General features: G+C 37.0%; 1 protein-coding gene across 27 annotated transcripts in view; it reads right to left on the minus strand.

Moving 5' to 3' along the window:
• Window positions 1-27,893, minus strand: part of LOC117423772 (disks large homolog 1) — a 172,399-nt gene that overhangs the window by 123,316 nt on the left and 21,190 nt on the right. The window contains exon 1 of one of the 27 annotated variants that reach the window (XM_058990183.1): window positions 10,725-10,895. The exons of the other annotated variants lie outside the window; for them this stretch is intronic. Coding sequence (XP_058846166.1) covers window positions 10,725-10,805 — 81 coding nt within the window. The 5' untranslated portion in view covers window positions 10,806-10,895. Of the gene's footprint in view, window positions 1-10,724; window positions 10,896-27,893 lie in introns of those variants that run through there. 27 annotated transcript variants of the gene reach the window in all.

Below are 27,893 nucleotides of genomic sequence, written 5' to 3' on the forward strand. Positions count from 1 at the left end.
CAACTCGCTCACATAGACGTGAACAGTGAAGGGTGAATTGGGGCCCCCATGTGTGACCAATGGACAGACGAAGCCTGTTCCAAACACTCATTTTAAGCAAGTCATGAGCGGCAGGTTGAAAGGTGTCTTTGCCTTCCTTTGTCCAATTAACTGTGATAACCACTGAACTAGAGTGCGGTTAATCACCAACGTTGAGAGAACATCTTCATGTACTAGGAGCTGTCAACCGTTAAATTAAATATCTCACGATCATCAAATTCAGCTTTCTGTAGAATGATGAAAACACATATACAACTAAAGGTTTGAAACAGGCCAGTAAGCTGGTTGTTTTAAAACTCTTGCTTGCACAACAAAAAAACAAAATCAAAATTAGCACATTATTCTATATACAAAAGGTCTGTTTTTTAGACACTGAACTGGATTACCAGACTGCAATGAGTAATCCATCATTTAAACTCAAATTAAAACAAATACTAAAATTGAAAGAAACACTAGCGCCAGAAAACCTGCATGATTATTTTTTTGCATTACAGACAACGATCTTGTATTGGTTTTACACGAGTAAGAAGAATACTAGAATACAAGTGTTTTCCTGCAAGTTAAATACTAGGTTTGGTCCTTATTTCATACTTAGCTCTGCCACTGTAGATCCACAGAATAAACCTTTCTGTTACATCATTGCAATATACAATAGGACTCCCTTTAGACAAGCAATTCTGAATCCAGCATCACTTAAGTGAGACAACTGCTTGACAGCCATGTATTCATGGATCTAAATTCTAGCACTACATCTACACTACCATAAACATGTACACCCAGTATCATCGTCAGAACAGAAGATGAACGCAGAACTAACAGACATCGGCATGTACTTAAACGATTACAATTCATTTAATCCATTATTGCAGATTCACCAAAAACGATCTTGCGGCTCAGATTACATCATGAGAAGACACTTAAAACAGTTAGGAGAGAGACAGGTCAACTGTACAAATTCAATTAGAAATGAAAACCATTCAAAACGCACAAAAGCTAGTCCCTTTTCATAAAGATGTGTTTAAAGTGTGTTCTCTGTGCAGGACTGAAGAGTGAATGCACCGAGCTGCCCCCAGGTGAAGGCTGTTCCAGTGCTGAGTAACCGCAGTCTGTGCTGCTGCTTATAAAAGCAGACTGACTTATAAAACACACAGATGAAAGGAGCTCCAATTACTGCTGCCATGTATGAGTTTCCATCACTCATTCCCCTAGCACCTACTTGAACACATGTTAACAGTAGTAGAAAGAAACAGCACCACAAACAAAACAAAAATGTCTGTCTGACACTTAAAATTAAATATTAACAGCACCAGCAGGCTGTAAAAAACAATGCCACCTTGTGGTCGAAGCCACACTGCAGACTCAGTATTTAAACTAAAGTAATTGCTTGACAACATTCAGCAGAGAAACTGTACCTTGACTGCCAATGTAACTTTTTTTTTTTTTTTTTACAATACTCTTTCAATACTATAGACCTGTATATAGGGTAGAAAGTATTGTATATCTCCACTCAAAGCTACAGACAGGTATCACAGTATAGGAAAAATGACAAATTATTAGTTATATTAGGGTTATCTTTAGGGTAAACAATGCTAGTAGAGCAATATCTGTGGTGATAGTTTACAATTTAAAATTCCCCAGGGCAATATAATATTTAAGCAAAACACGTCTAGATATCTTCAAACAGCCTACACAAAGACTCCAATCAACAGTGTCTTCCATCTTATACCAAAATATTAGTCTGTGGGCTGATTGCAGGGAATGACTCCTCGTCGTTGGGATTTCAGGTTTTATGGTCTCATTTTATAGAAACATCCACAAAAAAATCATTTTAGACTGAAACTTACCTAAAAAAAGTGTGTCCCAAAGGTAAAAACAGGTAAAAATATCCCTTCTGTGCCTGTTTTGTACATTTTAAAATAAATGACAATTGGTACACATCATTTTACAGTACAACTCAAGTAAAAACCAAATCATTTAAGCAGTTCAGTGATTCATCATTGGAATGAAGTAGTATTACGTGTAAATGACTGAACGACTGGTACCAGATATAGAAGTTTACCTGCTGTACTGTGCAGCTGCACTTCGCCTTGAAACTTGGGGTTTGAAACCAGCATCAGTTTGCATCTTCCCCCGAGTAACTCACAAATCTAACATGCTGTATGAATGAACAGTTCCACATTATCACTTCATTAGAAAAAAACACACGACAGGACTCAAATACACTGCGCCAACTGTAACAGGAACGCACAAAAAACAGCAGCAATACAAAACACCTATAGTGGGAAGTAATGAATTAAAATATTTCATATTAAATGTACAGAGTATTTAATAAAACATGAGAATTACAGCAGTACCTACAATGAAACAGTAGAGGGCAGTGTTATTTTACTGGAAAAAAAAAATCCTTGTTCTGAAAGAGAAAAAATGAAATATGTAATTTATATCCCACTGCATGGTCTGCTGTTTTGTAGAATTATAACTGAAGATGTGCTTTGTAGGGAAACACCCTTTAAACATAAAATCATATAACAACCAGGATGCTTTTTGTTTCAAACATTTCAACATAATAAATCAAATAAATGACCAGCTAGCATGGAGGAATCTGTCAGTCTACACCTTCAGGGTGAACACAAGATGCGAGTGACATGTTGACAGTCATACTCCCAAGAATTACTGAAGAGATACTAACCCCCCCTCCCCAACCCTATTTCATTGGCTCTGGGCATGACCAGGTGACGACCTATAACAGGAGCCGAGTACACATGTCACAGTTACAACTTCTAACACCCCACAACAGACACCCACATAGGGGCCTGTTGAATACCTTCTGTCCCTTAGGATTTGTCAAGTGTCTAAGCAAGCTCACTGGCAGCTTAAAGAGACAGTGGAGTTAAACAGAGGTACTATACTGACTGGACCATAACAACTCCGCTAATACTGATTATGAGACAGTGTGGTCCAGTGATTAAAGTACAGGGCTTGTAACCAGCAGGTCACCGGTTCAAATCCCACCTCTGCCACTGACCTCTTAACCTCCTTGTGCTCCATCCTGTGGATGAAATGTTAAATCAATGTCCTATTGTAAGTGACTCTGCAATGCACAGTTCACAGCCTACCTCTGTAAAGCGCTTTGTGATGGTGGTCCACTATGAAAGGTGCTATGTAAAAATAAAGATATTATTATTAATACTATTATTAAATTATCTAAAGTATACTGTATTTGTTTTATTAAGCTGTGCTCATTCTATAAAACTCACCAGGCTGCTCACCGATGTGTATTATACACAGGATATTTATGTTTTTATTTTGTTTTACTTTGAAACACTGAAGGTATTGAATGCTGATTTGTAGGCTGTTTCCCAGCAAGAATAATTTGGGCTGAAATAATAATAAAAAAAAGAAACTAATAAGAACTTCAGATTATCAGCTGCTTCTCTCTCGTCTCAAACAAGTTGACAGAAGCCAATCTGTGCAGATATAACCGATGCAGTGTTGCGGAATTCAGAATATAACCCCCCTGTATCTAAACTGGGAAATAAGACTGAACTACAAAATAATACATGCTACATTGGTTTGCTTCATGGATGCAAGGTGGGTAAATATTTATACAATTCTTATAAAAAAAAAAAGTTACTGTATGAAAATGTATTGCACAGCCTATGCTTTTATGGATAGTATATTTCACTAAAAACAGAAATTAGAAAATGTTCTATATGAATGCTTCTTCTAACAAGTTAGTGTTTGGGAGATTAAATGCCTATAGTGTTAAAACATTTTTTAAACAGCTAACTACTTAAAGTTCCTGTATTAATAAACTGAAAGAGCCTCAAGTGAGTACCGCAGATCTGCAGCAGAACAAGGGGCATGGAAAGCTTTGTTGATGAGAGAAGGCTTGTTTCTTTTTTTTCCTCCTTAAGCAATAAGACCTTAAAGTGGGAACTACTGTATCTTAAAAATACACATTCAGACAGACAGACTAGAACATTAAAGAAATCTAGTCACGTAACACCTTTCATATTTCAGCAGATTTATAACATTTTAGTGCTGATCCGTAAGAAAACAAAAATGTCCTACTTAATTTACTCTGGTTGTATTTGTGGCTGCACCTGAGCCACACTGACATGTAGCCTCCTTTTCTGAGCCCCGCAGACTGGCTTTATTGATGCCAGAGCATTTGAGTTTCCTCTCTTGTCAAGCAGACACTGGCTGTTTTTAGCCTGACCTGGTTTACCACAGTGCCTCGTCAGCCTCAGTTACAGGGTTAACCCTGTTCAACCGCCAAAGCGATCGGATCTCAAATATTCAGCGTTTTCTTACAGCTGCAGGACTTCGCCAAAACTAAACTGAACTAGAAACCTCAGGTATACAAAACATTTGAATCTTGAAGCTTTCCGGCAGCCTAAGTGATCCTGTCCAAAACACCTGAAAACACATTTTAAGAATGTCTTTGGTTTATAATAGCATTATATATACACACACTTTATTATTATTATTTGTTTATTTAGCAGACGCCTTTATCCAAGGCGACTTACAGAGACTAGGGTGTGTGAACTATGCATCAGCTGCAGAGTCACTTACAATTACATCTCACCCGAAAGATGGAGCACAAGGAGGTTAAGTGACTTGCTCAGGGTCACACAATGAGTCAATGGCTGAGCTGGGATTTGAACCAGGGACCTTCTAGTTACAAGCCTCTTTCTTTAACCACTGGACCACACAGCCTCCTTTGTCTCCACTTGTAGACAAAAGTTTACATACCCCAATGGAAATTTATAATTTCTAGAAATCTCTCCAACAAATTACAATAAAAAATCTTTTGTAGCAAAAGTTTTGCTTTTGTGGATGAGGAAAAAAAGTTACAAGAAACGCAAAACTCCAAAAATGGTAAATCAAAAGTATTACCCCAACAAGAAAAATGAAATTAATAGCTAGTTGTGGGACCTTTAGCAATAATAACTTCTTTTAAACGATTAGGGGATTTGTCAGTGAGCTTTTGGCATGATTCTTTAGTGATTTGTGACCATTCTTCAACCCAAAATGGTTCCAGTTCATTCAAATTCCAAGGATTTCTCTTGTGCACAGCCTTCAACTCATACCAAAGATTCTCAATCGGATTTAGATCGGGACTTTAACTAGGCCATTCCAGAACCTTGATTTTATTCTTCTTTAACCATTCTGAAGTAGATTTTGATATGTGCTTTGGATTGTTGTTGTGTTGGAACGTCCAGTTGCGCTTTAAACCAAGTTTTATAGATGAGGGTTTCTATGGAATCCATTTTATCATGTATTGGAACTAAATTTCCTGTGCCATTAGAGGAATATCAACCATATTGAAGGATATAACCACCTCCATGTTTGACAGTAGGTATGGTGTTCTTTTCTTTGTACGCCTCACCAGACTTTCTCCAGCGTGACCAAATAGCTCCATTTTTGTTTCATCAATCCACAAAACCTTTGACCAGAACTCACACCCATCATTCAAATGCCGTTTTGCAAACTTTAAGCGATTGTCCTTCCTAAGAGTGACTTTTTTTTCCTTGGCCTGCAACCATTGAGACCTTTACATGCAATACTTGATCTATGGCTGAAATGGAAGCCCCAGTCCCACTTGCAGCCAATTCACTTTGAATATCTATGGCAGTCAATCTCGGATTGTTATTAACCTTCCTCACTATTCTTCTACTTGTTCTTGGTGAAAGAACCTTCTTTCTTCCAGACCGAGGGAGTGTTGTGACAGTACCATGAGTCTTGTACTTCTTGATAATAGAAACAATAGTTGAAATTGGGATAGTCCAAATGCATGGAAATCATCTTGTATCCTTCTCCAGCTTTATGACAATAAATAATTTTCTGCCTAAGGTCTTCAGATAGCGGTTTACTTTCTCCCATATTGACTTACTGGTAATGACAGCAATCATCCTATGCGTAACCCTGTTATACTCTCTAAGAATGTTCACCTACAGTCCAGCATGAGACTTTTCTAGAATTAGGTTCTGCATTATCATATTGTAATTTCTAGCACCTTGTAGACAATACTATAGAAGAAATTGCTGAAATAAATAATTGTAGAAATCTATTTCTTGTAACTTTTTTTCCTCATCCACAAAACATTTGCTACAAAAGATTTTTCCTAAAATACATTGTTTGAGAAATTTCTAGAAATTATAAAATTTCCATTGGGGTATGTAAACTTTTGACTACAATTGTATATATCCCTTCTGTGCCTGTTTTGTACAGTCTTCCACAGCGAGCATTCTGCGCTTCCACAGAAACAGACATTGTTGGTTTGTTTACAAGCTTGAAATCACTTGCTAGTGAAGTGTGTGCAGGAGGACACTCTGACAGATCTACAGTAATAGTTTCAACATGGGCCCATATGGCAACAATCTTCTTAAAACTACATGGGGCACTACACTGTTAACAATTCCCATATTTCGTTCACTGGAATAAGTTTTATTTTCAGTCCAAAATGGGACCATAAAAAATGCAGTGTTCTGGAATTCAGATTATAGCCCTCCTTGCATGTAGTTTGAATACTGAATACTGAATAGATAAACAAATTGACCAGCCTGACTGTGGATCTTTACCACTAACTGTAAGTCGCCCTGGATAAGGGCGTCTGCTAAGAAATAAATAATAATAATAATAATAATAATAACTGGTGTTTCCTCCTGCTAATCAGACTATTATTGTTATTGGGTAGCCATTAACCCTTTCATGGATTCAATAATGAAAATAGCTGAAAAAAGTAGCATTGGACAGAATATATTTTTCATTGAAAATGTTTCATTGTTCCATTGCTTTATGTGGGTGAAAATGGTATATATCTATCTATTATATATATATATATATATATATATATATATATATATATATATATATATATATATATATATATTATATTTATATATATATATATATATATATATATATATATATATATATATATATATATATATATATATATATATATATACACACACACATATATACACACACACACACACACACACATATATACAGTGCTCCTTCATTATAACACGGGTCTCGGGGAACACATAATATGAGCGTTATAACCGAAGAGCGATACAAACTGGGGAGGGGGAGGGGGTGGGGGGTGCCGCAGGACACATAACACACATCTGACTGAAATACAAAATAAAATAACTCCCTCTCTAATACACATATAATGAAGCAAAAATGTAACTTACCGTGAATTAACCATGCATAAAGCACAATGTAATCAACGCTATATTTTTTATAAAAAAAAAAAAAAAAAGGTAACATTCCCACTCATGGATCATTTTAATTAACAGTTTTTAAACTATAAATAGCCTGGCTAAATGGCGGCCGGGAGTTCAGTTCAAAGCGACAGACAAGCAAACCAAGTGCGAGAAGGAGAGCCGGTCAGGAGAGGGGAAGAGGGAATGGGCTCGCCCCAGGTTCGACTGCCGGAGCCGGGTTGAAGTGAAGTGAAGCTGAAGCGTCTCGTCTCCCGGAGAAAGCCGCAGCTTCTCTCACAACAAAAAAGTAAATACATTAGGAAAGATAACCACATAATTGGCCTAATATTTAGTTACAGGTAGTTACAAAACAAATGCTGAATAAGATGTCTGTGTTATAAAGTGCCAGGGTGAGACAGAAACGGTAGTTAGTCTGAGAAGTTGTTTATAATTTGAATCACTAGTATAGGGAATTGGGGAACATGCTGTAGATGCTGTATATATATAAAACCTTCTCTCAACATAAAATGTAGTGGGCTAAACTCCACATTTCTACCATCTGGCTGTGCTCTCACACTATGAATAGTAATTTAATCTTCACCACACAAGATAAGCAATGTCTCATTCCAAGAGGTTAGCAAGGGTTACCCAGGCTGTTTCAGTTCATCTGGAATTCTGTGTATGCTTGTCTCCCAGGAGTGCGTTCCCTCAAGCAGCGGCTTCCATTTGTATTTCATGTGACAACTGCAAAGGCATCAATCCATCTCTCTGTTTGACACCTCTTGCAAAAGGTTTTGCTTTTTTCTCTCCCAAAAAAGCAACTCGCCACACTCTGCTTTTTCAAGCATTCGGAAGAGTACAAAATTATCCTTTCCCTGCTTCAAGCTACCATGTTCAGTGATGGTGGATTGCCACATGTTTCGAAAATAGCTTTTCCATAACATGAAAACAGGTTTATTGACATGTATCTGCATTTTACTGTAGCCTGCCAACTCAACTTTCCTATAAAACTAATGTGACAAATACACCTCTCATCTATGGCTAAGATTGAAAGACCTCTGTTTGTCTCAGGAGCAAAAAATGGCAAGCAGGTTTCCTTAGCTAAACTACAGTAAAGCTGAACCACACATTTTTTCTGTGAAGTGTCTACTGTATCACAAGTATAAAATCATGACAGTATGTAGTCGTGTATATTGAAAAGAACTGCGATACTGCGCTTCTCACGTGCCCCCACTGTACTAGACGCAAAAAACACAAAAGCAGAATTTATAAAACTAAGACTGGGATATATGAATCCCCACTGAACCCATGCACATAAACAAATTAAAGGTTTTAAAAAATCCCACAGCACTCCATTCCACTGAAGTGAAAAGGATGAGCAGCTTCAGTTTCCTCAGTATGACAACATTCAAAATGTAGGGCACTTTCTTGCACACTGCTCTCAAATATTGCTTTAATAACAAAAACGTGCCTCTTCTCAGTAGAACACCCTCACATCTTATTGATTTATTGTCCCTGTTCACTGCAGCAGTTACAGTATTAGGCCCCCCCCCCCCCCCCCCTGACCTCAGTCCAATATGCAGCTTCTTTCAAAGGGAGTTTGAGATCTTAAAGGAATAGTACCCCCTGAATTTGCATAACATTTAATTCTATATCGGGTTCATTAAACTGTTATTATATGTTCTTGAACATTCTTTATTACTGTTTCTGCATGTATGAAAATGTTTAATAAAGTCACCGGCATATTTTCCTCTCCGAGCAAGCCTGAGCAAGGTGGAAATTCTGTAAAGCAGCCAGAATAAAAATGACCACTGATCATTTCTTCTCCCCAGAAAACAGTGAGTTTTTAAACGCAAATCTTGAACACACTCACAGGAACTCCCCTTTAACGGATTCAGGACCATGGCTTTCACTATGGAGCCCTGAAGGTGGTAAGCAAAAAACACATTTAAACAAAATAAATGAAAACTCTGCAACATTTATAAAAGGAGTGTGTGTAATTAAAATACCATTTATAAGGGAGTATCTTAAAAGTAGTAAGAGATATATGGTATCATTACAGTAGATGCTTGTGTCTGCTTAGAGTAGATGCTTCCAGTTTTAAAAAAGGATGGTCAGACTGTGAGCAAAATCATAGATGTCAACAGCTGTCAACGTGACCGCTACTTAGCAATGTTACAAAACAGGAAACAGTTTTATGCAGTCCTCCGTTCTCAACCTAAATGGTTACTACACTCAGAGCCCCATGAATCATACTGTACACATGTTCAGGCTGATCCGCAAAAATTCACATTTGTGCAAACAGCCATATCTCAAATGAAGACCCTGTGCGATACACTAAAGTGGAATATGTTTGTATTTTGTCTGCCTTTTACATTAACTATCACTTAAAAATACTTTATCTAGTTTACAAACATACAATAGAATGAGGATGATAAATAGGACTAGTAACTGTATCAAAATCTCAAAGAAAGATTTAAAGAATTCCCTACTGGCTTTGTCAGTGGGGGCTACACATGGTTTTATATACACAATAACATTTACAAACACATGCTCCATCATATATAACTATAAAACACTCTATAGTTCTACGTTTAAAAGATTAATACATTAAATAACGTTTCAACTAGAAGCCAAGTTTGTCAATGAATTTATTTAATTTCTTTTTTTTGTATTTCTACACAAATGTACTGTACATTACACTACGTGTGTTGCACATGCAGAAAGGAATCTAGAAAGGAGAAATGCCAACTATGAATAAAAGGACTATCAATGGAAGGTGTTTATGTCAGTGTAGCCATATAATATCTGTAGTAGAGCCACAGTCTATCATCAACACCAAAGGGACTGGTCTTAATAGAGGCCGACTAGATCATTACTGAAAGAAGCTGATGACCAGTGGTCTTCTTGGTAAGCTGGTCACATGGAATTTGTACAATATGTTTAAAAACCTTGTCAGTTTTCTTAGAATGTATCTCAGTGATACTCATTTAATTCCTACCCAATATACTGTATGTGAAACCAGGTCTGCCAAAGGCAAGTCCTATGTCAAATTTCTATGATTGCTTGCAACACAATCAATTCATTATACATGCAAACATCAAAGACGGTATGTTTAATCCATATGTAGGTAGGAACACTCAAACTGCATCTCTTTGTCCCCTGCTATGAAGACTACAAAGTAATCATTAGGGTTGCTCTACTATCAGGGAGTAAAATGACTAATGCTGAATATATGATCTTCATAGCCAACCCCATTAATGAGGTTTAAGCATGTGGGAAGCTGGTGACTCAGAGAGTACAGTACACTACTCTCCATGTTTCCATGCAGTCTGACAGATGCTACACATTTTAAATCTTGTCTTATTTGGAATATAAAACTAAATGAAATATGCCATATTAATTTAAGACAAACACTACCAAAAACATTTTTTCTTGACTGAAATCTAAACAGTACATTACTTTGCATTGTAACGTCCTGCGCTCCATTCCGTCAGCTGTCTTCATCCTGCAGTGCAGCTTCTCGTAATCATTTGCCGCCATTCTGTGACCCAGCGTTGTTTTCGCAGATGGTAAAGGATCCAATGAATAGAATATTCCAGTTTATTTTAAGGTAGTGGCAGCATTCAGTGAACGCTGCAGAGACAGAAGCCTTTCAAGTTTCCGAGCGAAGACGACAAGCCTTTCCAAAGACAATTAAGGGATCGCAGTTAAGCTTCTTAAGCTTAAGGGTTGAGGCCCGGTAAAAACAGAAACTTTAATTTTCTGCAGAGGTCATTGGCCACAAGCATTATGAGTCTTACTTTACGGTTAGCACTATGGAAGTAAGGAATATAAAAACAGAAGACAAGATTATGACATCTTTTAATTTTCTACCGGGCAGCAAAAGTTGATTTAGGTCAGATCAAAATGCAATAACGATACACTGAATGGGTGTCCGTACTTACTCTGAAGACTTCACCAAGCGTATTATTGTTCATTTTTATTTCAGACCATAATGATAAAATATATATGAATTGCCAATGGACAATGATGAAATCATCAATTACCGATTAATGGCAAAAAGTAACACGATTATCTAAAACCTTAATTGCAAATTTCTCTCTAGTGTTAGTGGTTCTTCCTATGTCACACACTTTAAATCCATTTAAAAGTTATCTCCCACAATAGACAGGGGACCAACATAATTTTGCCTAGTTTAATTACATGGTGCAGAAGCTTTACATAATAGAATATTTCAGTATAACAAAATCTTAACAATAATATCACAATAGTCGCCTATTGTTCAAAACCTACAATGAAAGCCAAGTATTTATTTAACTAGTAGCACAATTTCAGATACACTGTAAGTACATCATTGTATATAGATAGTTTCTGCTTAAATGGGATACAACTCTGCCATTGATATCACTTAATTGGGATACAGTATTTTCAAATGATGAACGGAGATCGCTTTTCAGAGCAAGACAGGTTTGCGTAGCGCAGTGCAGCGAGTATGTGATTATGCTGTGACTTGCATAAATCACATTGAACTCTTGAAGGAGCTGGAGTCCCCTGTGGTTTCTTAGGCTGCTGTTGCAAAGAAAGTTGGTGTGTCAACATTGCAGGTGTGATAAGATGTGATTTCATTCTTTTTTCATTTCATGTAGAAATAAATGAACCACTGTTTTGTTTAGGAATAAAAAAAAAAGTGACTTCTACTTTAAATAAGGTATTTAACATTTAATCATAATGTGATGCGATTTCATTTTTCTTTTCATTTAAAAACAAAAAAGTGTGGAGGGCATCTCAAATGCCTCTCGTTTAATTGGGACAGATGCTTTTTCGGGATATTTTTACATCTCCGACTGTAGTAATGCTTGAGCATATGGTATTGGTGACTTGATCAGAAAATAGCCTCACAATCAGTGGAAAGCTTAATGAGACATCTTGTTATTTTCAAATGCTGCAGAACCCCTGAAATACAGTAATGAGATTAAAAAAAAAATGGGACTTGGAACACACTACAAAATTACCATCTATAAAGAGAATGAATGATGAATTCCAGGTAGCTCGCTATACCCCCGGTACACAGTAATATAATCATATTTCCATACGCTGTGTGATACAGTGACCCCACACAGGAGCATTGCTCAGAGCCCCAAGAGACAGCGTTCAACTTAAATCTGCAATACTGCAAGCAATACAAATTGACTGATAATCGTGGCAAGGCCCCAGATGAAATGTGCAGTACATAATAGGGGGTTGTGGAGGTGCTGAACAGTTTGTTAAGAAAAGGCAAAAAGCTCGAGAGAGAGGTAAAGTGATCATTTCTGATTATTCTCCTTACGAGCACACTTGAATAGCCTTGTAAATGTCAGAGTTTAGTTGGTATGAGGGAGGGAGGCAGGGTGTTAAAATCAGACAAAGAAGTAGATCATAGGTGTGCAGTATAGTGCGAGAGCCTCTGGTTTATGTAAAGCACACTTGAGGTTGTAAGGAGGTTGAGATACACAGCTGGCAGGGGCTGGACATCCAACCAGAGAGCCTCTGGTTTATGTAAAGCACACTTGAGGTTGTAAGGAGGTTGAGATACACAGCTGGCAGGGGCTGGACATCCACACACACACACACACACACAGAGTCATCTCTGCACAGCACAGGCAAAACCTCTCAAGTGATGCTTTAGATGAGGTTTTCATAAATCTGAAATTTGGGATGTACGCAGATCCAATGACTGCTCTCTGATGGAGTGTGTACCGATGTTCAGCCAAAAGGAACCAAGTTCAGGTTTAGATAAGACATTTAGGTGTTTCTTCACATTCGATTTTTACATTTAAAAAAAAGAGTAGTATTTGCAACAACAAAAACATGCCAGGCATATTCTACAGTGTGGGGAATATTGCAAACAAATTTCAAGCAAGTTTCTCAAATTTAAATTGATGTGATGTTGTTGCTCTTCACGTTGAGGAATGCTTCAAAACGACACTAAACACAGGATTTCTGTCACAAACAAAACATACGCTACATACATCCTATAGTTACTTTCTATTTCAAAATAGAAATCTTCGATAAGGTGCAGCAAAAATAACATGAAAAATACACACTGTACAATTCAGACAGTACTGCTGCTTATATCACTCATATCACTGGTCTGACGAAAATCAAACGGGAATACAGGCAAAGATTTTAAAATCACATACAGTAACCATATGTAACAGGGTGAAGGCTGGGCGTGAACCAGCGACCTCGCACACTGCAAGCGAGTGCCTGGCTCTTCTGCATTGCAGTCATGACGCTCACCTGAAGTGTGTTTTGCACCTCTAGTGCTACATTTTTAAAAAACAGCCATCCTTTTTCCGTGGATGTACTCTATTTTAACCTTAACTTTAGTCTTTGCTTTGGGGTTTTAAAAAGCATGAACAATACAGTAAATTAGGAAGCTAGTTGACAACTGCAGTCCAGTATGCTTACAGTCAGTTTGGTTACTTTAGATAAAAAGATACCTTTGTCAACTCATCTCACAAATGCCTCACTGGACAGAAGCAGCTTTGTAAGTCGGGGGACATTTTTTGGTGAAACTGAAGGTGTGATGGTCCTGGATAAACAGGAGTGAGGTATTCTCAATATACAAACAGGTAGTCAAGATAATAGACAATCCATGGGGGGGCCCACACCATTAGCACTGTTTTGAGTATCAGCAGTTGTTATAATGTTCGTCAGTAAAATAAATATGATACTCTTAAATGTGTAGTGGGGATTGCTTATAACGAGTGTATTACACTTGGATGACCAGTAAATGACATACGCAAAAATGTACAGCTTCAGCTTTTAACTTCTTACGATGCATTTTTTTTTTAACAAAAAAATATGTTAGTGTGCGCAGGGTATGTGTTTGTGAATGCCTCCTAGTACTAGCACCAGCACCTTTCATTTGTTTTAGAAACCTGAAAAGTTAACAGCCGTTGACATCTGAACACCCAAGTTAAGTATGAAGCCGCCTACAGAGGGCAGTAAGAAAGCAATCAATTGATTTATGTTACCATATTAAAACGAAGTCATGTTAATATGAACCATCTGCATGCAGCAACATGTGTGATGAGCTTCCGGAGAAATGCCACTGGCTTAGTGCTGAGACTGCGGACGCTTTTTCATTGTACAAAAAAAAAAAAGGATCGGTTTCTTTATCGGTTCTGTTTGATCTTTTGTCAGTATCGTTCAGTGAGGAGTTTTATGCAAATGTCAGTTTTGATTTAGTAATTGTTTGGGAAAATCATAACCGTTGCATCCCTATTGCATTTCAATTGGATGGCTTCGATGTAATGGTGTACAATCATGCCTTAACAGCTGGCTGTAGAGGAGAAGGTCAGGGTCAAAATGTTTATCAATCATCTTGCATGGAGCCTGGATTGCATCAAGGCTGCCTTCTAAACACAGGGAAATAAGGAGGGTCACTCACCCATGAACAGCACAAGATCATTTAATCTACATTAAGGTAAGCAGAGCAGCCACTGTCTTAATACACTGCAGTCAAATTAAATCCAGGACCAGATATTTTAACTACAGGATAGGTGACAGTTCTCTTTATACAAAGTCATTCTCAAAAGGAAGGTATCATACATTTTTGGTGCTTGTGAATTTAGACCTCATCAAATGAGAGGTGCATCTCTGTGAGCGCATCTCAATCCTAGCACGAACACCCCTGCCATGACGTCAAACTGAAAGTCGAGTTGAGCGGTGGTTTAAAAAATGTAGACTCGTCACTTGAAAATGAGAGCTGTATTTGAGCCCAGGCCCCCTAAGGTACAAGGACAATATTACTGCAACAGCAATCCCCCTGTAATTATCTTTTCTTTTTGTTAACAGTGTTAGCTATCAGCAACAAAGACCTTACACACACACACACACACACACACACACACACACACACACACACACACACACACACACTACAGGAAAGCCAATTGTTAACTATTATCAGGGTTTACCATCTTTTACACACCACACCTTAAAAAAAAGCCTATCGTGCTGCAATGCTTTATGTATTTTCCACAGTAAGCATGTCAACAAACAAGATCACAGTGGTTTAGGCATTTGGAGACCAAAAGGAAAAGGTCAACATGTGGGTCAGCTTCACCACAGTCAGACCAAGTATCAGAAGGTCAAGAAAATAACTGCTTGAAATGGGAGTCTAACCTTTCAGTGAACAGGCTGGCCAACAAACAGGATCCTGGGCTTTCCTGTAAAGTAATACTGGCCAATGAGGAATAGCTACACAAGATTACAGTTAATGGTGTAATACCACCAGTCACACACAAATATTACTTTTATTTTAAAACATACCTTTGAAATAGATGAATAAAATATTAAAACAGTAGGTAGTTGTGAACTGTGTATACACACACTGTACCCTCCCCATTGGATCCCCACTCTGTTTCTAGTGGAGGGTTGTAGCTATAATAGGGCATAGGTACTGTAAAGCTAAATACAGTTCTCAGGATACCTCAATATACCAGAACACAAAAATCTTTAGACGGCTACAAAAAATGAAGAAAAAAAAAAAAAATAAAAAAAAAAAAAAAAAAAAAGAGCTATAATCTGCCCTCCTGGTATATAAATAAACTATAAAATAGTTTGAAGAGTTCCTGTTCGTGCTCAAATTTTGAAATAGCAGCTCACTCATACCAAATAAAAGCTGGCACAACAACAACAACACACTTAGCTTTTTTTAAGAAAAAAAGGTCTACCAGGCCTCAAATCCAACTTTGTCACGAACAGGCAAAAACATGAATTGCCTAATATGGTAAATGCTTGCACACAACAAAAGAAGGTAGTGTGTTTCATGCCCTGACAGCCTGTCACGGACAGGTACAAACACAGCTCTTAAGGAATAAATATATCAAATACGTTTCAAAACCGGAAAGCATTTCTCAGACATTGAGAACATTACAAAGAGCTCGTCGTACAAACAAAGACAATGTATCAACTGAAGCCTCAGTGTAAGTACACAACATCCTGAGTTTGCAAAGTCTTGCAATTAAGAAACAACTACAGTATGCAGACACAGTAGCTTTAATTTCATGTGTCAAGGAGTCAAGTGTTCAGTAATACCAAAAGAGAGTTATACAAAGATAGGTAACTGTCGTTGAAGGCATTAGGTCGAAACGTTGACTTAGTTTCGTATGTTACGCTTCAGAAGTTACAATTTAGTGTTTGAAGGTCTAAATAGAATGTATTAAAATGAGCCATTTATTCTGACATAACCTGGGCTATTACAGCTCAAGTACCCTGTGGTATAGCAAGAACAGAACAAAATAACACCCTCCATGAATTCTATCTATCTATCTGAGAGAGAGAGAGAGAGAGAGAGAGAGAGAGAGAGAGAGAGAGAGAGAGAGAGAGAGAGAGGACATATGTGGTCACAAGAAGAAATATATATTGAACCCCACATACAAAAGGGGATCTGTGGGTGATTGTAAACATGATATTATGGAAACCTCCATCATTCTCCACAAAACAAAAAGCTGTGAATACACATTTACTGCCTTACCATCAATGTGAATCATTACACCATCCAATTCAGAGTGGTTGTGTAGTGGGCTACTTTACCATGCGCCTCATTCATTTGAAAACATATGTACAGTATATAATGTTTCATCATGTTTGTTTTTACTTTGAAAACTTTGTGGTGAATCCCTTTAGCCAGGTACTGGTTGTCAAAGATTCGATTTTGATGTGAAGTTGCAGGGCAGAGCATCCTCCCTGCTCACTGGTAGGGAACACAGTTTCCTCATAATGAGGAATTGAACATCCTGCCTTGTAAAGTATTTATTGCTGTCCTGGGACCAGACTGCCAGAGCATTTGATTCAGGGAATGCAGCCCCATATGTTCTTAAAAGCAACAGTCAATTGATTGAACTTCATTTCATAAAATCCTGTGGGCACACATTGTAAATTAAATTTTAAAAACATCTTTAACCAGGTTTTTATAAAGTGTCCAGCAGCACTTTATGGTCAAAACAAAAACAACATATGAACAAATGTACCAAAACTAACTAAAGGAAAATCACCTTTTTTATGTAATTTCTGAATCATAAATAAATGAATGTTAAGACATTCCACCAGTTTTGTTCAGCCTACGTTTTTCTGTTTGAACAATCTCCATGGTTACAGTGATGCAAACAGTGCCCACAACATAACTCAGAGACTGAGCACACAACTGGAAAAAAAGGAGCAGGATCGTTTATGTTCATGAATACAGCTACTTAAAATATGTCTACACAATTATATTTAAAAATAATCGATTCCAGTGTATAGTATTATTATTATAGCACATCACAGAACTGACACATGCGGTACACATACCAGACTTCATCAGAAAAAAAACTGTTATATATCACTATTTTGGCTTATTTATCAACAGCCAATATTTATATATTTCACAGAGAGAGAAATAAAATACTTGGTTTCCGGTATTTAAAATGTTTATGAATAACATTACAACCATGTCGCCACCAAACAGCTACACACATACAAAGAACAGCAAGTTGTGATAATGCATGTCACTAGAACCTGCCTAATGTTTAAACGCACACCCTTACCCCTAACTTTTAAACTTTCTGTAACAATTGCAATGCCAAAGCCCTGTGGCTGAAGGGATGAGCTCCCACTAAATTGTTTCAGTAACGTCTTTAGTGCTTTTTTATATTATACAGTCATGACAGAATCAAAATCAGCTGACCCAAGATCAACTGTATAAAACAACTGTTAAAAAAAAAAAAAACGTTGCCTATTTACACTATACACACAGGATTGAGAAACGCAGTTTAAGTACAGCACTGCAACATTACAGCAAAACAAGGGGCACCTAATGCAATTCAACAATTGAATACTAATTTTAGGAGGAATAAATACGATATAGACGCCTTTACATAATAAACATGTAACTATTCATGAAACAATAAACACGTTGACAGAGTTTACAACTATGTGACAAGAGCTATAGAACCCAATCCAAAAGACGCAGAATACAGTAGTGTTCAAAAGCAGCGTTTCTCGTGCAAGTCATTAATCTTGACAGCCATGGACTTGCTGTACGTGCATGTCTCCTAACAGCATGTTACTGAAAATGTTGAAAAGCTTACCTTTGTCGTAACAATACATAGGCAGTCCATTATTCTAAGCAGAGCTTCTGCTTCTCAGCATTTCATTGTGATGCACATAAGCGCCTTTCTAATGCACTTGGGGTGGGGATGGCAGCGTCTCAATTAACGAGTTAACAAAATAATATAATAAAAAAAAACAATTATTCACAAGTTGAAGGTCAAGAGAGGAATTATCATTCCTTTTGCGTTTTTATCCAGAGTCTGCATCAGTTCCTGCCTCGCTCAGCAGTAATATGGTGAACTGATACTGCTGCCTCTTCTCATCTATTTATCCCAACTTGCAAGCAGTGTTAATAAAAACGCTCCAGCCCAAGCACGTGTTTGAAGACAGTTTTCATTCATCTATGCACGGTGTGTGCTGTTAAACTTATGCTCGGTGCTTCATTAACCCTCAGATCCACTCGCTTTTTACACCACCACATGGACGCAAAATGTTGATCTTGCAATTGTAAACCTGCAAAACTCGAACCTCATCTACTAGTTTCCATACGATATAAAACTTCTTGGGAATTAGAGCCTGGACCGCTGTTAAGAAAAACCAATCATATCTGTATGCCATTCAAAATCTGCAGCCTGCAAACAGTGTCATTGACTTTCTTGGTTAGTAATGAATGGAATATTCCACTCGTAAATGCTGGAAGAGGTGTTCTAGAAAAAGAAAAAAAATATACACCGGTGGGCTTTATAGAATAACAGGCTTAATAAATCTGAAACCCCACCAATGAATGCCACGGCTGAGATGAGAAAACATGTACCATGGTTTAGCATACTCCACCTCTTATAAATGTCAGATCCCCCCTGACTTCGAATTCCGCCTCGCAAGTTACACATCACACATGGATGAATCAGAAAACTGGGAAACAACGTGGACACTTTAGTTTCAGATCAGTTACAATAATAATGTAACAACACAAATGTGTAGCCTACTACAGTATGCATCATAATGACGATGAATCTAAATGAATACTCAATTCTAGCCTTTTATTTTATTGCAGAATAACGTGTATTTATTTTATTTTTTTAATAGGAGAATTTCGTTTTTTTGCGGAAAACTAGGATCCCTGATAATAACGGTGCTTGTTACATTCATACCACAGTTCAGTCTCCTAACAGAAAACAGGCTATGTTGACGTCAGTTTTTCCCCTATTCACAAAGGTAGCTGTAGCAATTACTATAGTAAAACAGCATTCCTCCCCTATTGAAAGTTGTTTGCTGCAGGATCACTCCGAGGCGATTTTTTATTTTATTTTTTTACCCCAAACAACGTGTTTGTTACAAACAATATTTTATATACAGCGGAAAAGTAAACTTAAATTGGCTTAAAATATTACAGACTGTAAGAACTACAGCCAAAAGTGTTGCATAACCTAGAATTTTAGGATTGGGGGAAAAAAACACTATATTATCATGATTTAGGTCTTTCATTTATCATATAAATCAAAGCAACTAAATGTTATCGCAAAAGCCCGAATAATGTCACCTTTTTGTTAAGTATATGGAAAACTGCAAATAAGGTATGTAATCCAATAGGTTAACCTGAGTTGTTTCTACAGGGATCATAGGGCAGCAGTGTGGAGTAGTGGTTAGGGCTCTGGACTCTTGACCAATCCCCAGTGGAGGACACTGCTGCTGTACCCTTGAGCAAGGTACTTTACCTAGATTGCTCCAGTAAAAACCCAACTGTATAAATGGGTAACTGTATGTAAAAATAATGTGATATCTTGTAACAATTGTAAGTCGCCCTGGATAAGGGCGTCTGCTAAGAAATAAATAATAATAATAATAATAATGATGCAGAACTTTTGGCCCTTGCTGTACTTGCTGGATGCGAACAGATGGCGTACCACTCTAAACCAAGGTAAGCTATTACATTCTGTGATATAAAAGTACTGAAGACACGATTTATTAGATTAAACAGCTTGATAACTCTTCTACTGAATTCGGTAAATCTGATAAGATTATTCAAATAGTGAACAAGTGCTTGCTTGCTTAAAAAAAACTGTGTTTAATAGATAAAATGTTATTCGATTTTGGCAATGGAGATGGAGAGTAACTACGTACAATCACGGGAATCCAGAATGTGAAACATAGCAGCTGCAAGACAGCTTCAGCACACAGAAGTGATTTAGAACTAGATGACATAAAATAGAAAGCTTGCAAACAGCAGGGGAGAAGGTAATAAGAAAGGGGGAAGAGAGAGAGGAACTAAATTCAATCAAATAAAAAAAAGAGTTAGGATTATTAAATAAAATGAAAAACGGTACAGAGTCATATAATTAATACAATATATTGTATAAGAAAGGAAGTTAGTCATCGGTTTACTTGTTTAGCGGTTTACTTGTTTATTGATGTACAGTTGTGGTCTGCATCCCTCATGCATCCTAAAAATACATCTGCCATAATAAAACATTCATGCCAGTCATCTCCTATTTTTTACACCGCTCAAAGCAATTTGGAAAAAGCACATTGGAAAATGCACCACTGTGATCTAATATTTGCTTAACAATTCTGTAGCTGGTGGGCAGAAATTTGCATTGGACACCCAGTTATGGAATTATATTACAGTACTGTAATGTGTATACTAAAAATCAATAATGAACTCTGAAATTAAAAACTTGACTCCACCATTGATATCCATTACATGGTTTACAATTTCTTGACACTTTTTAAAGCAAACAATCCATTTGGAATAGTAGTGTCAGGTGATTAAAAAATAAATAAACAAAATGAAATAAATAAAATAAAGTAGTGACTATGGTAAAAAGGACATCTCTGCCTACAAAGCTGCTGTGTAGACAAGCATACTTTTGTGAAAGGCTAAAGTTAGTTACCGTGCTGAGAAAATGTTGTCAGAAGACTAATTGGAACAGGATGCATGGCATTTTAAGACCAGGGTTGTGCAAAATCACCTCCTGAATTGCAATTGACTAGGACACACAAACAAGTAAGCACCTAGTATCCAACATTGCTGCATGATGTTGATAAACTAAAAGCACAGTCCTTTAGGCCATTGATAATGTGCAAGATAGATGCACTTCTGGGACTGGATTCCTTCATCTGAAAATGCATGTTTATAACTAGTATTAAGTATTACATTTCAATAGCTTGTTGTGTATTGTGCTGCAGAAGTAACCCCACAGCAAAAATAAATAAATACATACATGTGTTATTATAGCACTCTCCTCCAATACTACAGAATTGCTAAATCTAGATTAATAATTTAATTACAGTGTACTTTAAAAAGTCACTTCCCTCACAAGAGACAGATGAGCCTTTTTAAAAATGCTGCCTGAAGCTGCTCCAAGCCAATTTACAGTAATATTTATTTAGGACAGCTGTTTTTATATAGCAGAATTTATCATAAACCAGTTAATGGTCTTTTTTTTATTTAATGTGAAAATTACAATATTATATATGTCCTACTTAGCAGTTCTACTTAGTAAACAATTAAACTAAAAGTTCAGCTCACTCACTGGCCAAAAACTAGAAAATCGCACAGTCTGCGATGTACATAAAAGGTATGTGGTTATGAGACATGTGATTCACTTACAACTATTAAGTGTGCAACTATTCAGCAACAGTTGTGGGAAAGCTGAAAGATCTGGCTTTGGGAATTATGGTGAGTGCCCATGAAACCAGCTCATCCCACAAAACAATGGCTGCATGGACCGAAGTGTCCGTCAACACGGTCTCCCGGTGTTTCTTCCATTTGCTGGAAAGTACAGCTCCGGTGGCAAGCAGGATCGAGTCATGATGGATCGAGCCCTCAGGCATGTCCAGCATATTATGAAGCAACAGACATGCTATTAGCGTCCCACATCATAAGCCTTCAAAACACATGACAAGCCACACCTGGTTCCACTCAAACAATGTCCCAGCAGCATTTTCTTTGGCCAGTCAGTGTATAGATATACTTTAGTGATTTCTATTCGCTCCCAGCTTTACAGGGAGATGCGACTGTGGCACGAAATAGAATCATGGAGCTAACTCTGTCCTTCCTTCTTTTAATCACCTGTTCTAACTTCTAGGCTACAAGGCCTCCATGATCTTCACTACGGACTAAATTGGCAGGCTAAGCCTTTGTACAATGCCTCTGCACTGTTCACTTGGAGGGAAGTTAAGGGTCCATTCTTAACCATTCAAGCTTCAATAATATGGTTTCCAAGACTACCCAATAAAGTAAGCCAATCACACTGTATTAGATCTCTGTCTGTTTTAATTTGAAGGTAGTAAAATAAAACAAAACTAGTTAAATGTCTTCTCTGACACTCCATAGAAAATAATTGCACCAAATAAAACTGCTAGGGTTTCGGTTTCTATATTTACTGGACATGTACAAACCTGTTTTTGCCTTTATTATTTTGACAGCAGTGGATTTATTTTTTTGTTCAACTAAAAAAAGATTTAAGAGTAACTGAATTATTTTATGCAATATAAAAAATGAATGGCAAGGATTGTCAGTAACGCAGTAAACCAAACAGTTTTAAAGCAATAAAGAAGAGATTTTTTTTTTCTTTAAACCACTTCACAGTCCCATTTTCCTCTCCACTCCCTGAATATAATCCAGAAACCGTTCTACTTAATGCTTTCAACTGCAGGAAACACATGACTAATTTTCCAAAAAAAGATTTCATTAGACCATTCAGGGTTTGTATAAACTAGGCGCTATATCCAAAAAGAGCAAGCCAATTTTAACAACAACAACAACAACAACAACAACATCAACATCAGTGTGGATAACGCAACTATTTTATTTACACTTAATTTCTTCCTATACTTTTTTATAATGCACAGTCTTGCCTTTGAAATAATAAAACATCTGGTTTATCCCACAATAGTATAGGCGAATCAGGAATTGTTACATAATGTACACTTTTTTTTTTTTTTTTTTTTTTTTAAATGAATCTATTATTTTTTTTCTCCTTCACCGCGGCGATTCCCCACACAGTTCAGGGACCCGATTTACGCTGAAATTTACTTACTCACATGACAATACCCAATTACAATAAAGGAAGAGGACAGTAAACTGTCAAGTCACATCCCTTTAGTGGCTTCCTGATTGTCACTGGTCTATATCTAAATATCCCAAATGAATTTAATCACACCAGGCCTGTTGGGATTCATTTGACATCTGCACAGCTGCTGCATTTCTTGTATAACATATGAATACAAACAACATAATCCATGTTCATATTGTTGTTATAAAGGCCCAATTAAAAGCTATAAAACACGTCAGTTCAATGAAAAAAAACATGCTGCCCTACACTCCCATCCCTGGCGTGTTGCCCTTACTGGCATACAGTTATGACCTCTCACCCATGTTTGCAGTTAGGCCACAAGTGCACTTTCTTTTCATCTTTTGAGTTCAATGGACCTGATTCACAAACAATTCAGGACTGTTTGGCTTTATAGCCCCCTTTAAAACAGTTTCATGATTTGCAAACTTGATTAAATTAAATGGGCTTAAACTTTCATGCATGAAATATTCAAACTAATTGAAAAATGTCACCCCTTAAATGTATACCCCAAAGGTGCATCAGCAACAGATGATACAACATGGCAGGACAGAATGCAGCACACACATTATTAATAAATACGTGGCCTGGCTTCTCCGATTAATTTTCTACATCAAAGACAGACGCTTACCACAGCTTATCTTCCAAAGGGGCACAGCAATTTCTCCCAGACTTGCAACACATCTAACTAGATGCCCTTCTTTGTTAGACCTTTTAAACTACAAAAAGAGTCAAGCGCCTGCTTATAAATGGATGCCCCAGACAGCAGATGTATTGGCACTTCTCTAACCTAAATAATGTAGCTAGGTTAAGGCTGAACAGTGCCGTACAGCCTAGAGCTGATATTACATCTTGACTATATTTACCTGAATTTCATAATTACAGGTGAATAATGGTCCCACATGGCTTGAAACGCACTCTTGCCCTGCAGTCCTAGATATCAGAACTCAATTAAGTTATTATTTAAATTATCATTTATAATTGCACCTGTATGGGATCTGCATTGTTCCTCGCTTATACCTGCATGAACGACTCCAATTAGTAAACATACAGACTCCGGTGGAGCTTACTCATGCTGTGAAAGGCAATCAGTTCAGAGCAGATTTTCAATGATATACATAGGGCTTCTGTTTTTCAGTTTTTATCAATTTCATTTTTCAGTGCTTATTTTTAGCTGTTTGAGTTTTTGTGTAAATTAGTATTATTATTATTATTATTTTCAGGACTTCCACTTTTTATATACTGTATGAAATTATTGTTTTCGGTTACTTTCCAAAATGCTTGGGCGTTTTTTTTTTCTGTCAAAATATGTATTGTAGTAATTCGAGAGTACTTGCACACTACCTTCTTTCCTTTGCTGTCTTCCACAACGAATCCTTATTGTCACGGGCACATTCTTCTGGGGTTTTTGTGTGTAATACAGCTTTAAATCCCGCGAACAAGTCTCCATTCCTAATTGTAATCTCGTTTTAAATCTCACAAGCGGAGTCTCCAATAGAAATGTAGGAATGTGTGCCACTCAGTAGTTGGGGTGGGTTTTAAGTATTGAGAAGGAATCAATGATAGATACAAATCAGGAAGGAGGGACATTGCCCAGCTGCACTATTGTCCATTTCTGAACACTACATTTACAAGCACCAACATTTTTAAAAAATGCATCCATTTATTACACTTTTTTGTTATAGTACATGAACGAATACATTTATTTGAAGGTATCATTTAAAAAAAAAACTATCCATTCTAAATAAGCTTTAGAAAGTTTGTTCTCAAAAGATAAACTAGAATCAATAACATTCACTCCAACATTATCTAGATTCAATGGGGTGTCAACCTGTGAAGGTCAGTAGAAAACGATAAAGCATGCATGGGAAAATAAATTCAACAGTTTCACAAATGTGAAAATCTACTGAACAGAACACCTGGAATACTGTGAAGATTCAGATCAAGGTTTTGAAAACTTCCTGCAAACCAAAGGATCTTCAAAGAAGCCTTTCAACAGAGCCGTGAGTCCCAAGGTCTTAGGATTGATATTGGAACCACTTATACAGTCTTTAGAAAATAAAAGTTACACACAATGGTATGGCCTTCACTAAACATTGAAGATGAATTTGATGTCAGTAGTAGGTTTGCAAACCATCTCAAACTGAAAGAAATGAGTTACACCACTGGACATGCTCTGATGGAAGAGGGACATTCACTGTTGAATTACTTACTTGACTGGCCTGAGAAGGAAAAGCATTTCCTAGAACATGAAGTATTTCATTTAGAAGAGAACTCTCCTAAAGAAGCAATGTTATTCAAAAGGGAGAAGAAAAGACAAAAAGATTCAGTTTTGATTGGAGGCTTATTTTTGCTAAATTACAGTAAAATGATTTAAAAATGATTTATTTTGTTAATTGAAGCCATCAATTCAAGGACAGTACATGAGGTCTATATGTTACTACATCGGCACAGTGGCATATCTACATACCACCATTATTTAAAATCATTACAAGAAGGAGCTTTGTGAAAACCAACAACTCAAGCAGTGTGTAGTCTCTATTAGTGTATTTTGAATATAAAAATTAAGTAAATGCCACATTTGGTCCACTTTTTAGTTATAATGGCAACAGCATTTAGATCAATGGAAGTGATCCCTGTGTTATTTCAAGACATCAAAGTATTGGTAAGTGACTTAACGATAGACATAGAACTGAAATTTCATACGTGGGACCCTCCAAGCACGGTGACTTTCACTGATGGCACCAACTTACAAGGTAGTTAGTTAAAGGGTTACAGAACACCCGTACAATACTGTAGCCTAGAAACTTGAGGTAACATGCAAGGAAGAAAATAAGGTATGGAACTCCTTTCTAGCTCATTCTAGCTCTCTAAAATAATACATTTTTATTAGAGAAGTTATTATTATTATTATTATTTTAATCCTATAAACCTGTAAACCAACTAAATTGTAGGCAACTATCTTTATTGTTGCAGACAAATGGTGGTTTTGCCATATTTCCATTGTTCATACAATGTAATAACAAAAAATACAATAAAAATGGATGACATAAAAAAAAGACACCACATGAAACAAAATGATTATATACTTATGATTAAGTTCCTTTCAGAAGCCGCAACAACCACACGCAAATTGTCTGTGACGCACTGACGGACAGTTACAAAACAGCCAAATTATTCTCAAAGGAAAACTTGACAATGACTCACACATATGAAATCTAAAAGCACACCAACAACATTTCTGATTTATTTTTATTTTTTTTAATATCACCATTGAGTGAGTTATGTTTGAAAGTGGGTGACCGAGGTTACTGTAATTAAACCACCATTCCTGGAGAGAACCAAAGCTGAAGACAAGGTCCTGCCTGGCAGTACAACATGACTCTGCTTTGTTTGGTCAACAGTGATGCGACAGATTGAGATCATTTTCTAAAAGCAGCATTTCAGTGATCATGCAAAATGTCTTTGAAACTTTAAAACTGATCATTTATAAATTTCACCTGTAGGGTAGCATAAAAATAGGGTACACTTCCACATTTGGCAAAGCAAATCGTGACAGTCATGCTGCCCAGTTAAATCTGCTGTAAGTTTTAGTTTGATGCAACTAGCAAATCCGTCTCAGTGAAATTGCATGTATTTTACACAACTGATTTCTAGCCATTGGCGTAAACCTGGGACGAACCAATAAACAGCATCACTTACACCTACAGTAGTTAAACTTGCCAAAGAAACACCACATTAAAAGATGCAACTCCGATGACAAGTTCCCTCCCCAACAGCATCTGGAATAACATCTCATAACAAATGGCATGTATACTGTAGTTTCTTACAAAGTGGTTCCCAAGATATATCATTGAACAGCTCAGGAGGGTGTGAAAGTCACTCCCCCGTTCAGATTTCTGGCTCATCCTTTAGGTTTTGAAGAAGATCACTGGATATGAGCTGCTCTGTCTATGTACTCATGTACTGCTGGAGCACTCATGATATGGTGTGCGAGTCTCTCTCCTGAGCTTCTACCTGTCCTTCTGGTATTCCTTATCTTGCCTGTGTCTCTGATGCTCCTGAGCTGGTCTGTTTGTGTTAATGTAGAGCTGGGTCTCCTAAATTAAATGCAATTTAAAATGTATTAAATTAGAGCCATTAGAAGTCTACCACAATTAAAGTTATATTATTTACCCCAGAGAGGCTGGGACACATACAAAAACATTATACTGGATCCAGAACAAAGTACAGCAATTCAACTCAGACAACCCCCCTGTCCCGTTCCACCTCCAGAATGTGTACATCTCAAAATACTGTAAAGCAAGAACATTTCACGACCAAGAAAGGTTTGCTAATTTTGCATTTATTAAAAATCAGCAAAATTAATGTGCCGTGAAATATATTATTTATACGTGTGCCATACATTAAAAGAAAAAACGCAAACATTTATTGCAGCAAAAACGGACCTTGAGCCATTGGCGAATTTAAG

Source organism: Acipenser ruthenus, chromosome 17, assembly GCF_902713425.1.
Source record: "Acipenser ruthenus chromosome 17, fAciRut3.2 maternal haplotype, whole genome shotgun sequence".
In the NCBI taxonomy this organism is placed as follows: domain Eukaryota; kingdom Metazoa; phylum Chordata; class Actinopteri; order Acipenseriformes; family Acipenseridae; genus Acipenser; species Acipenser ruthenus.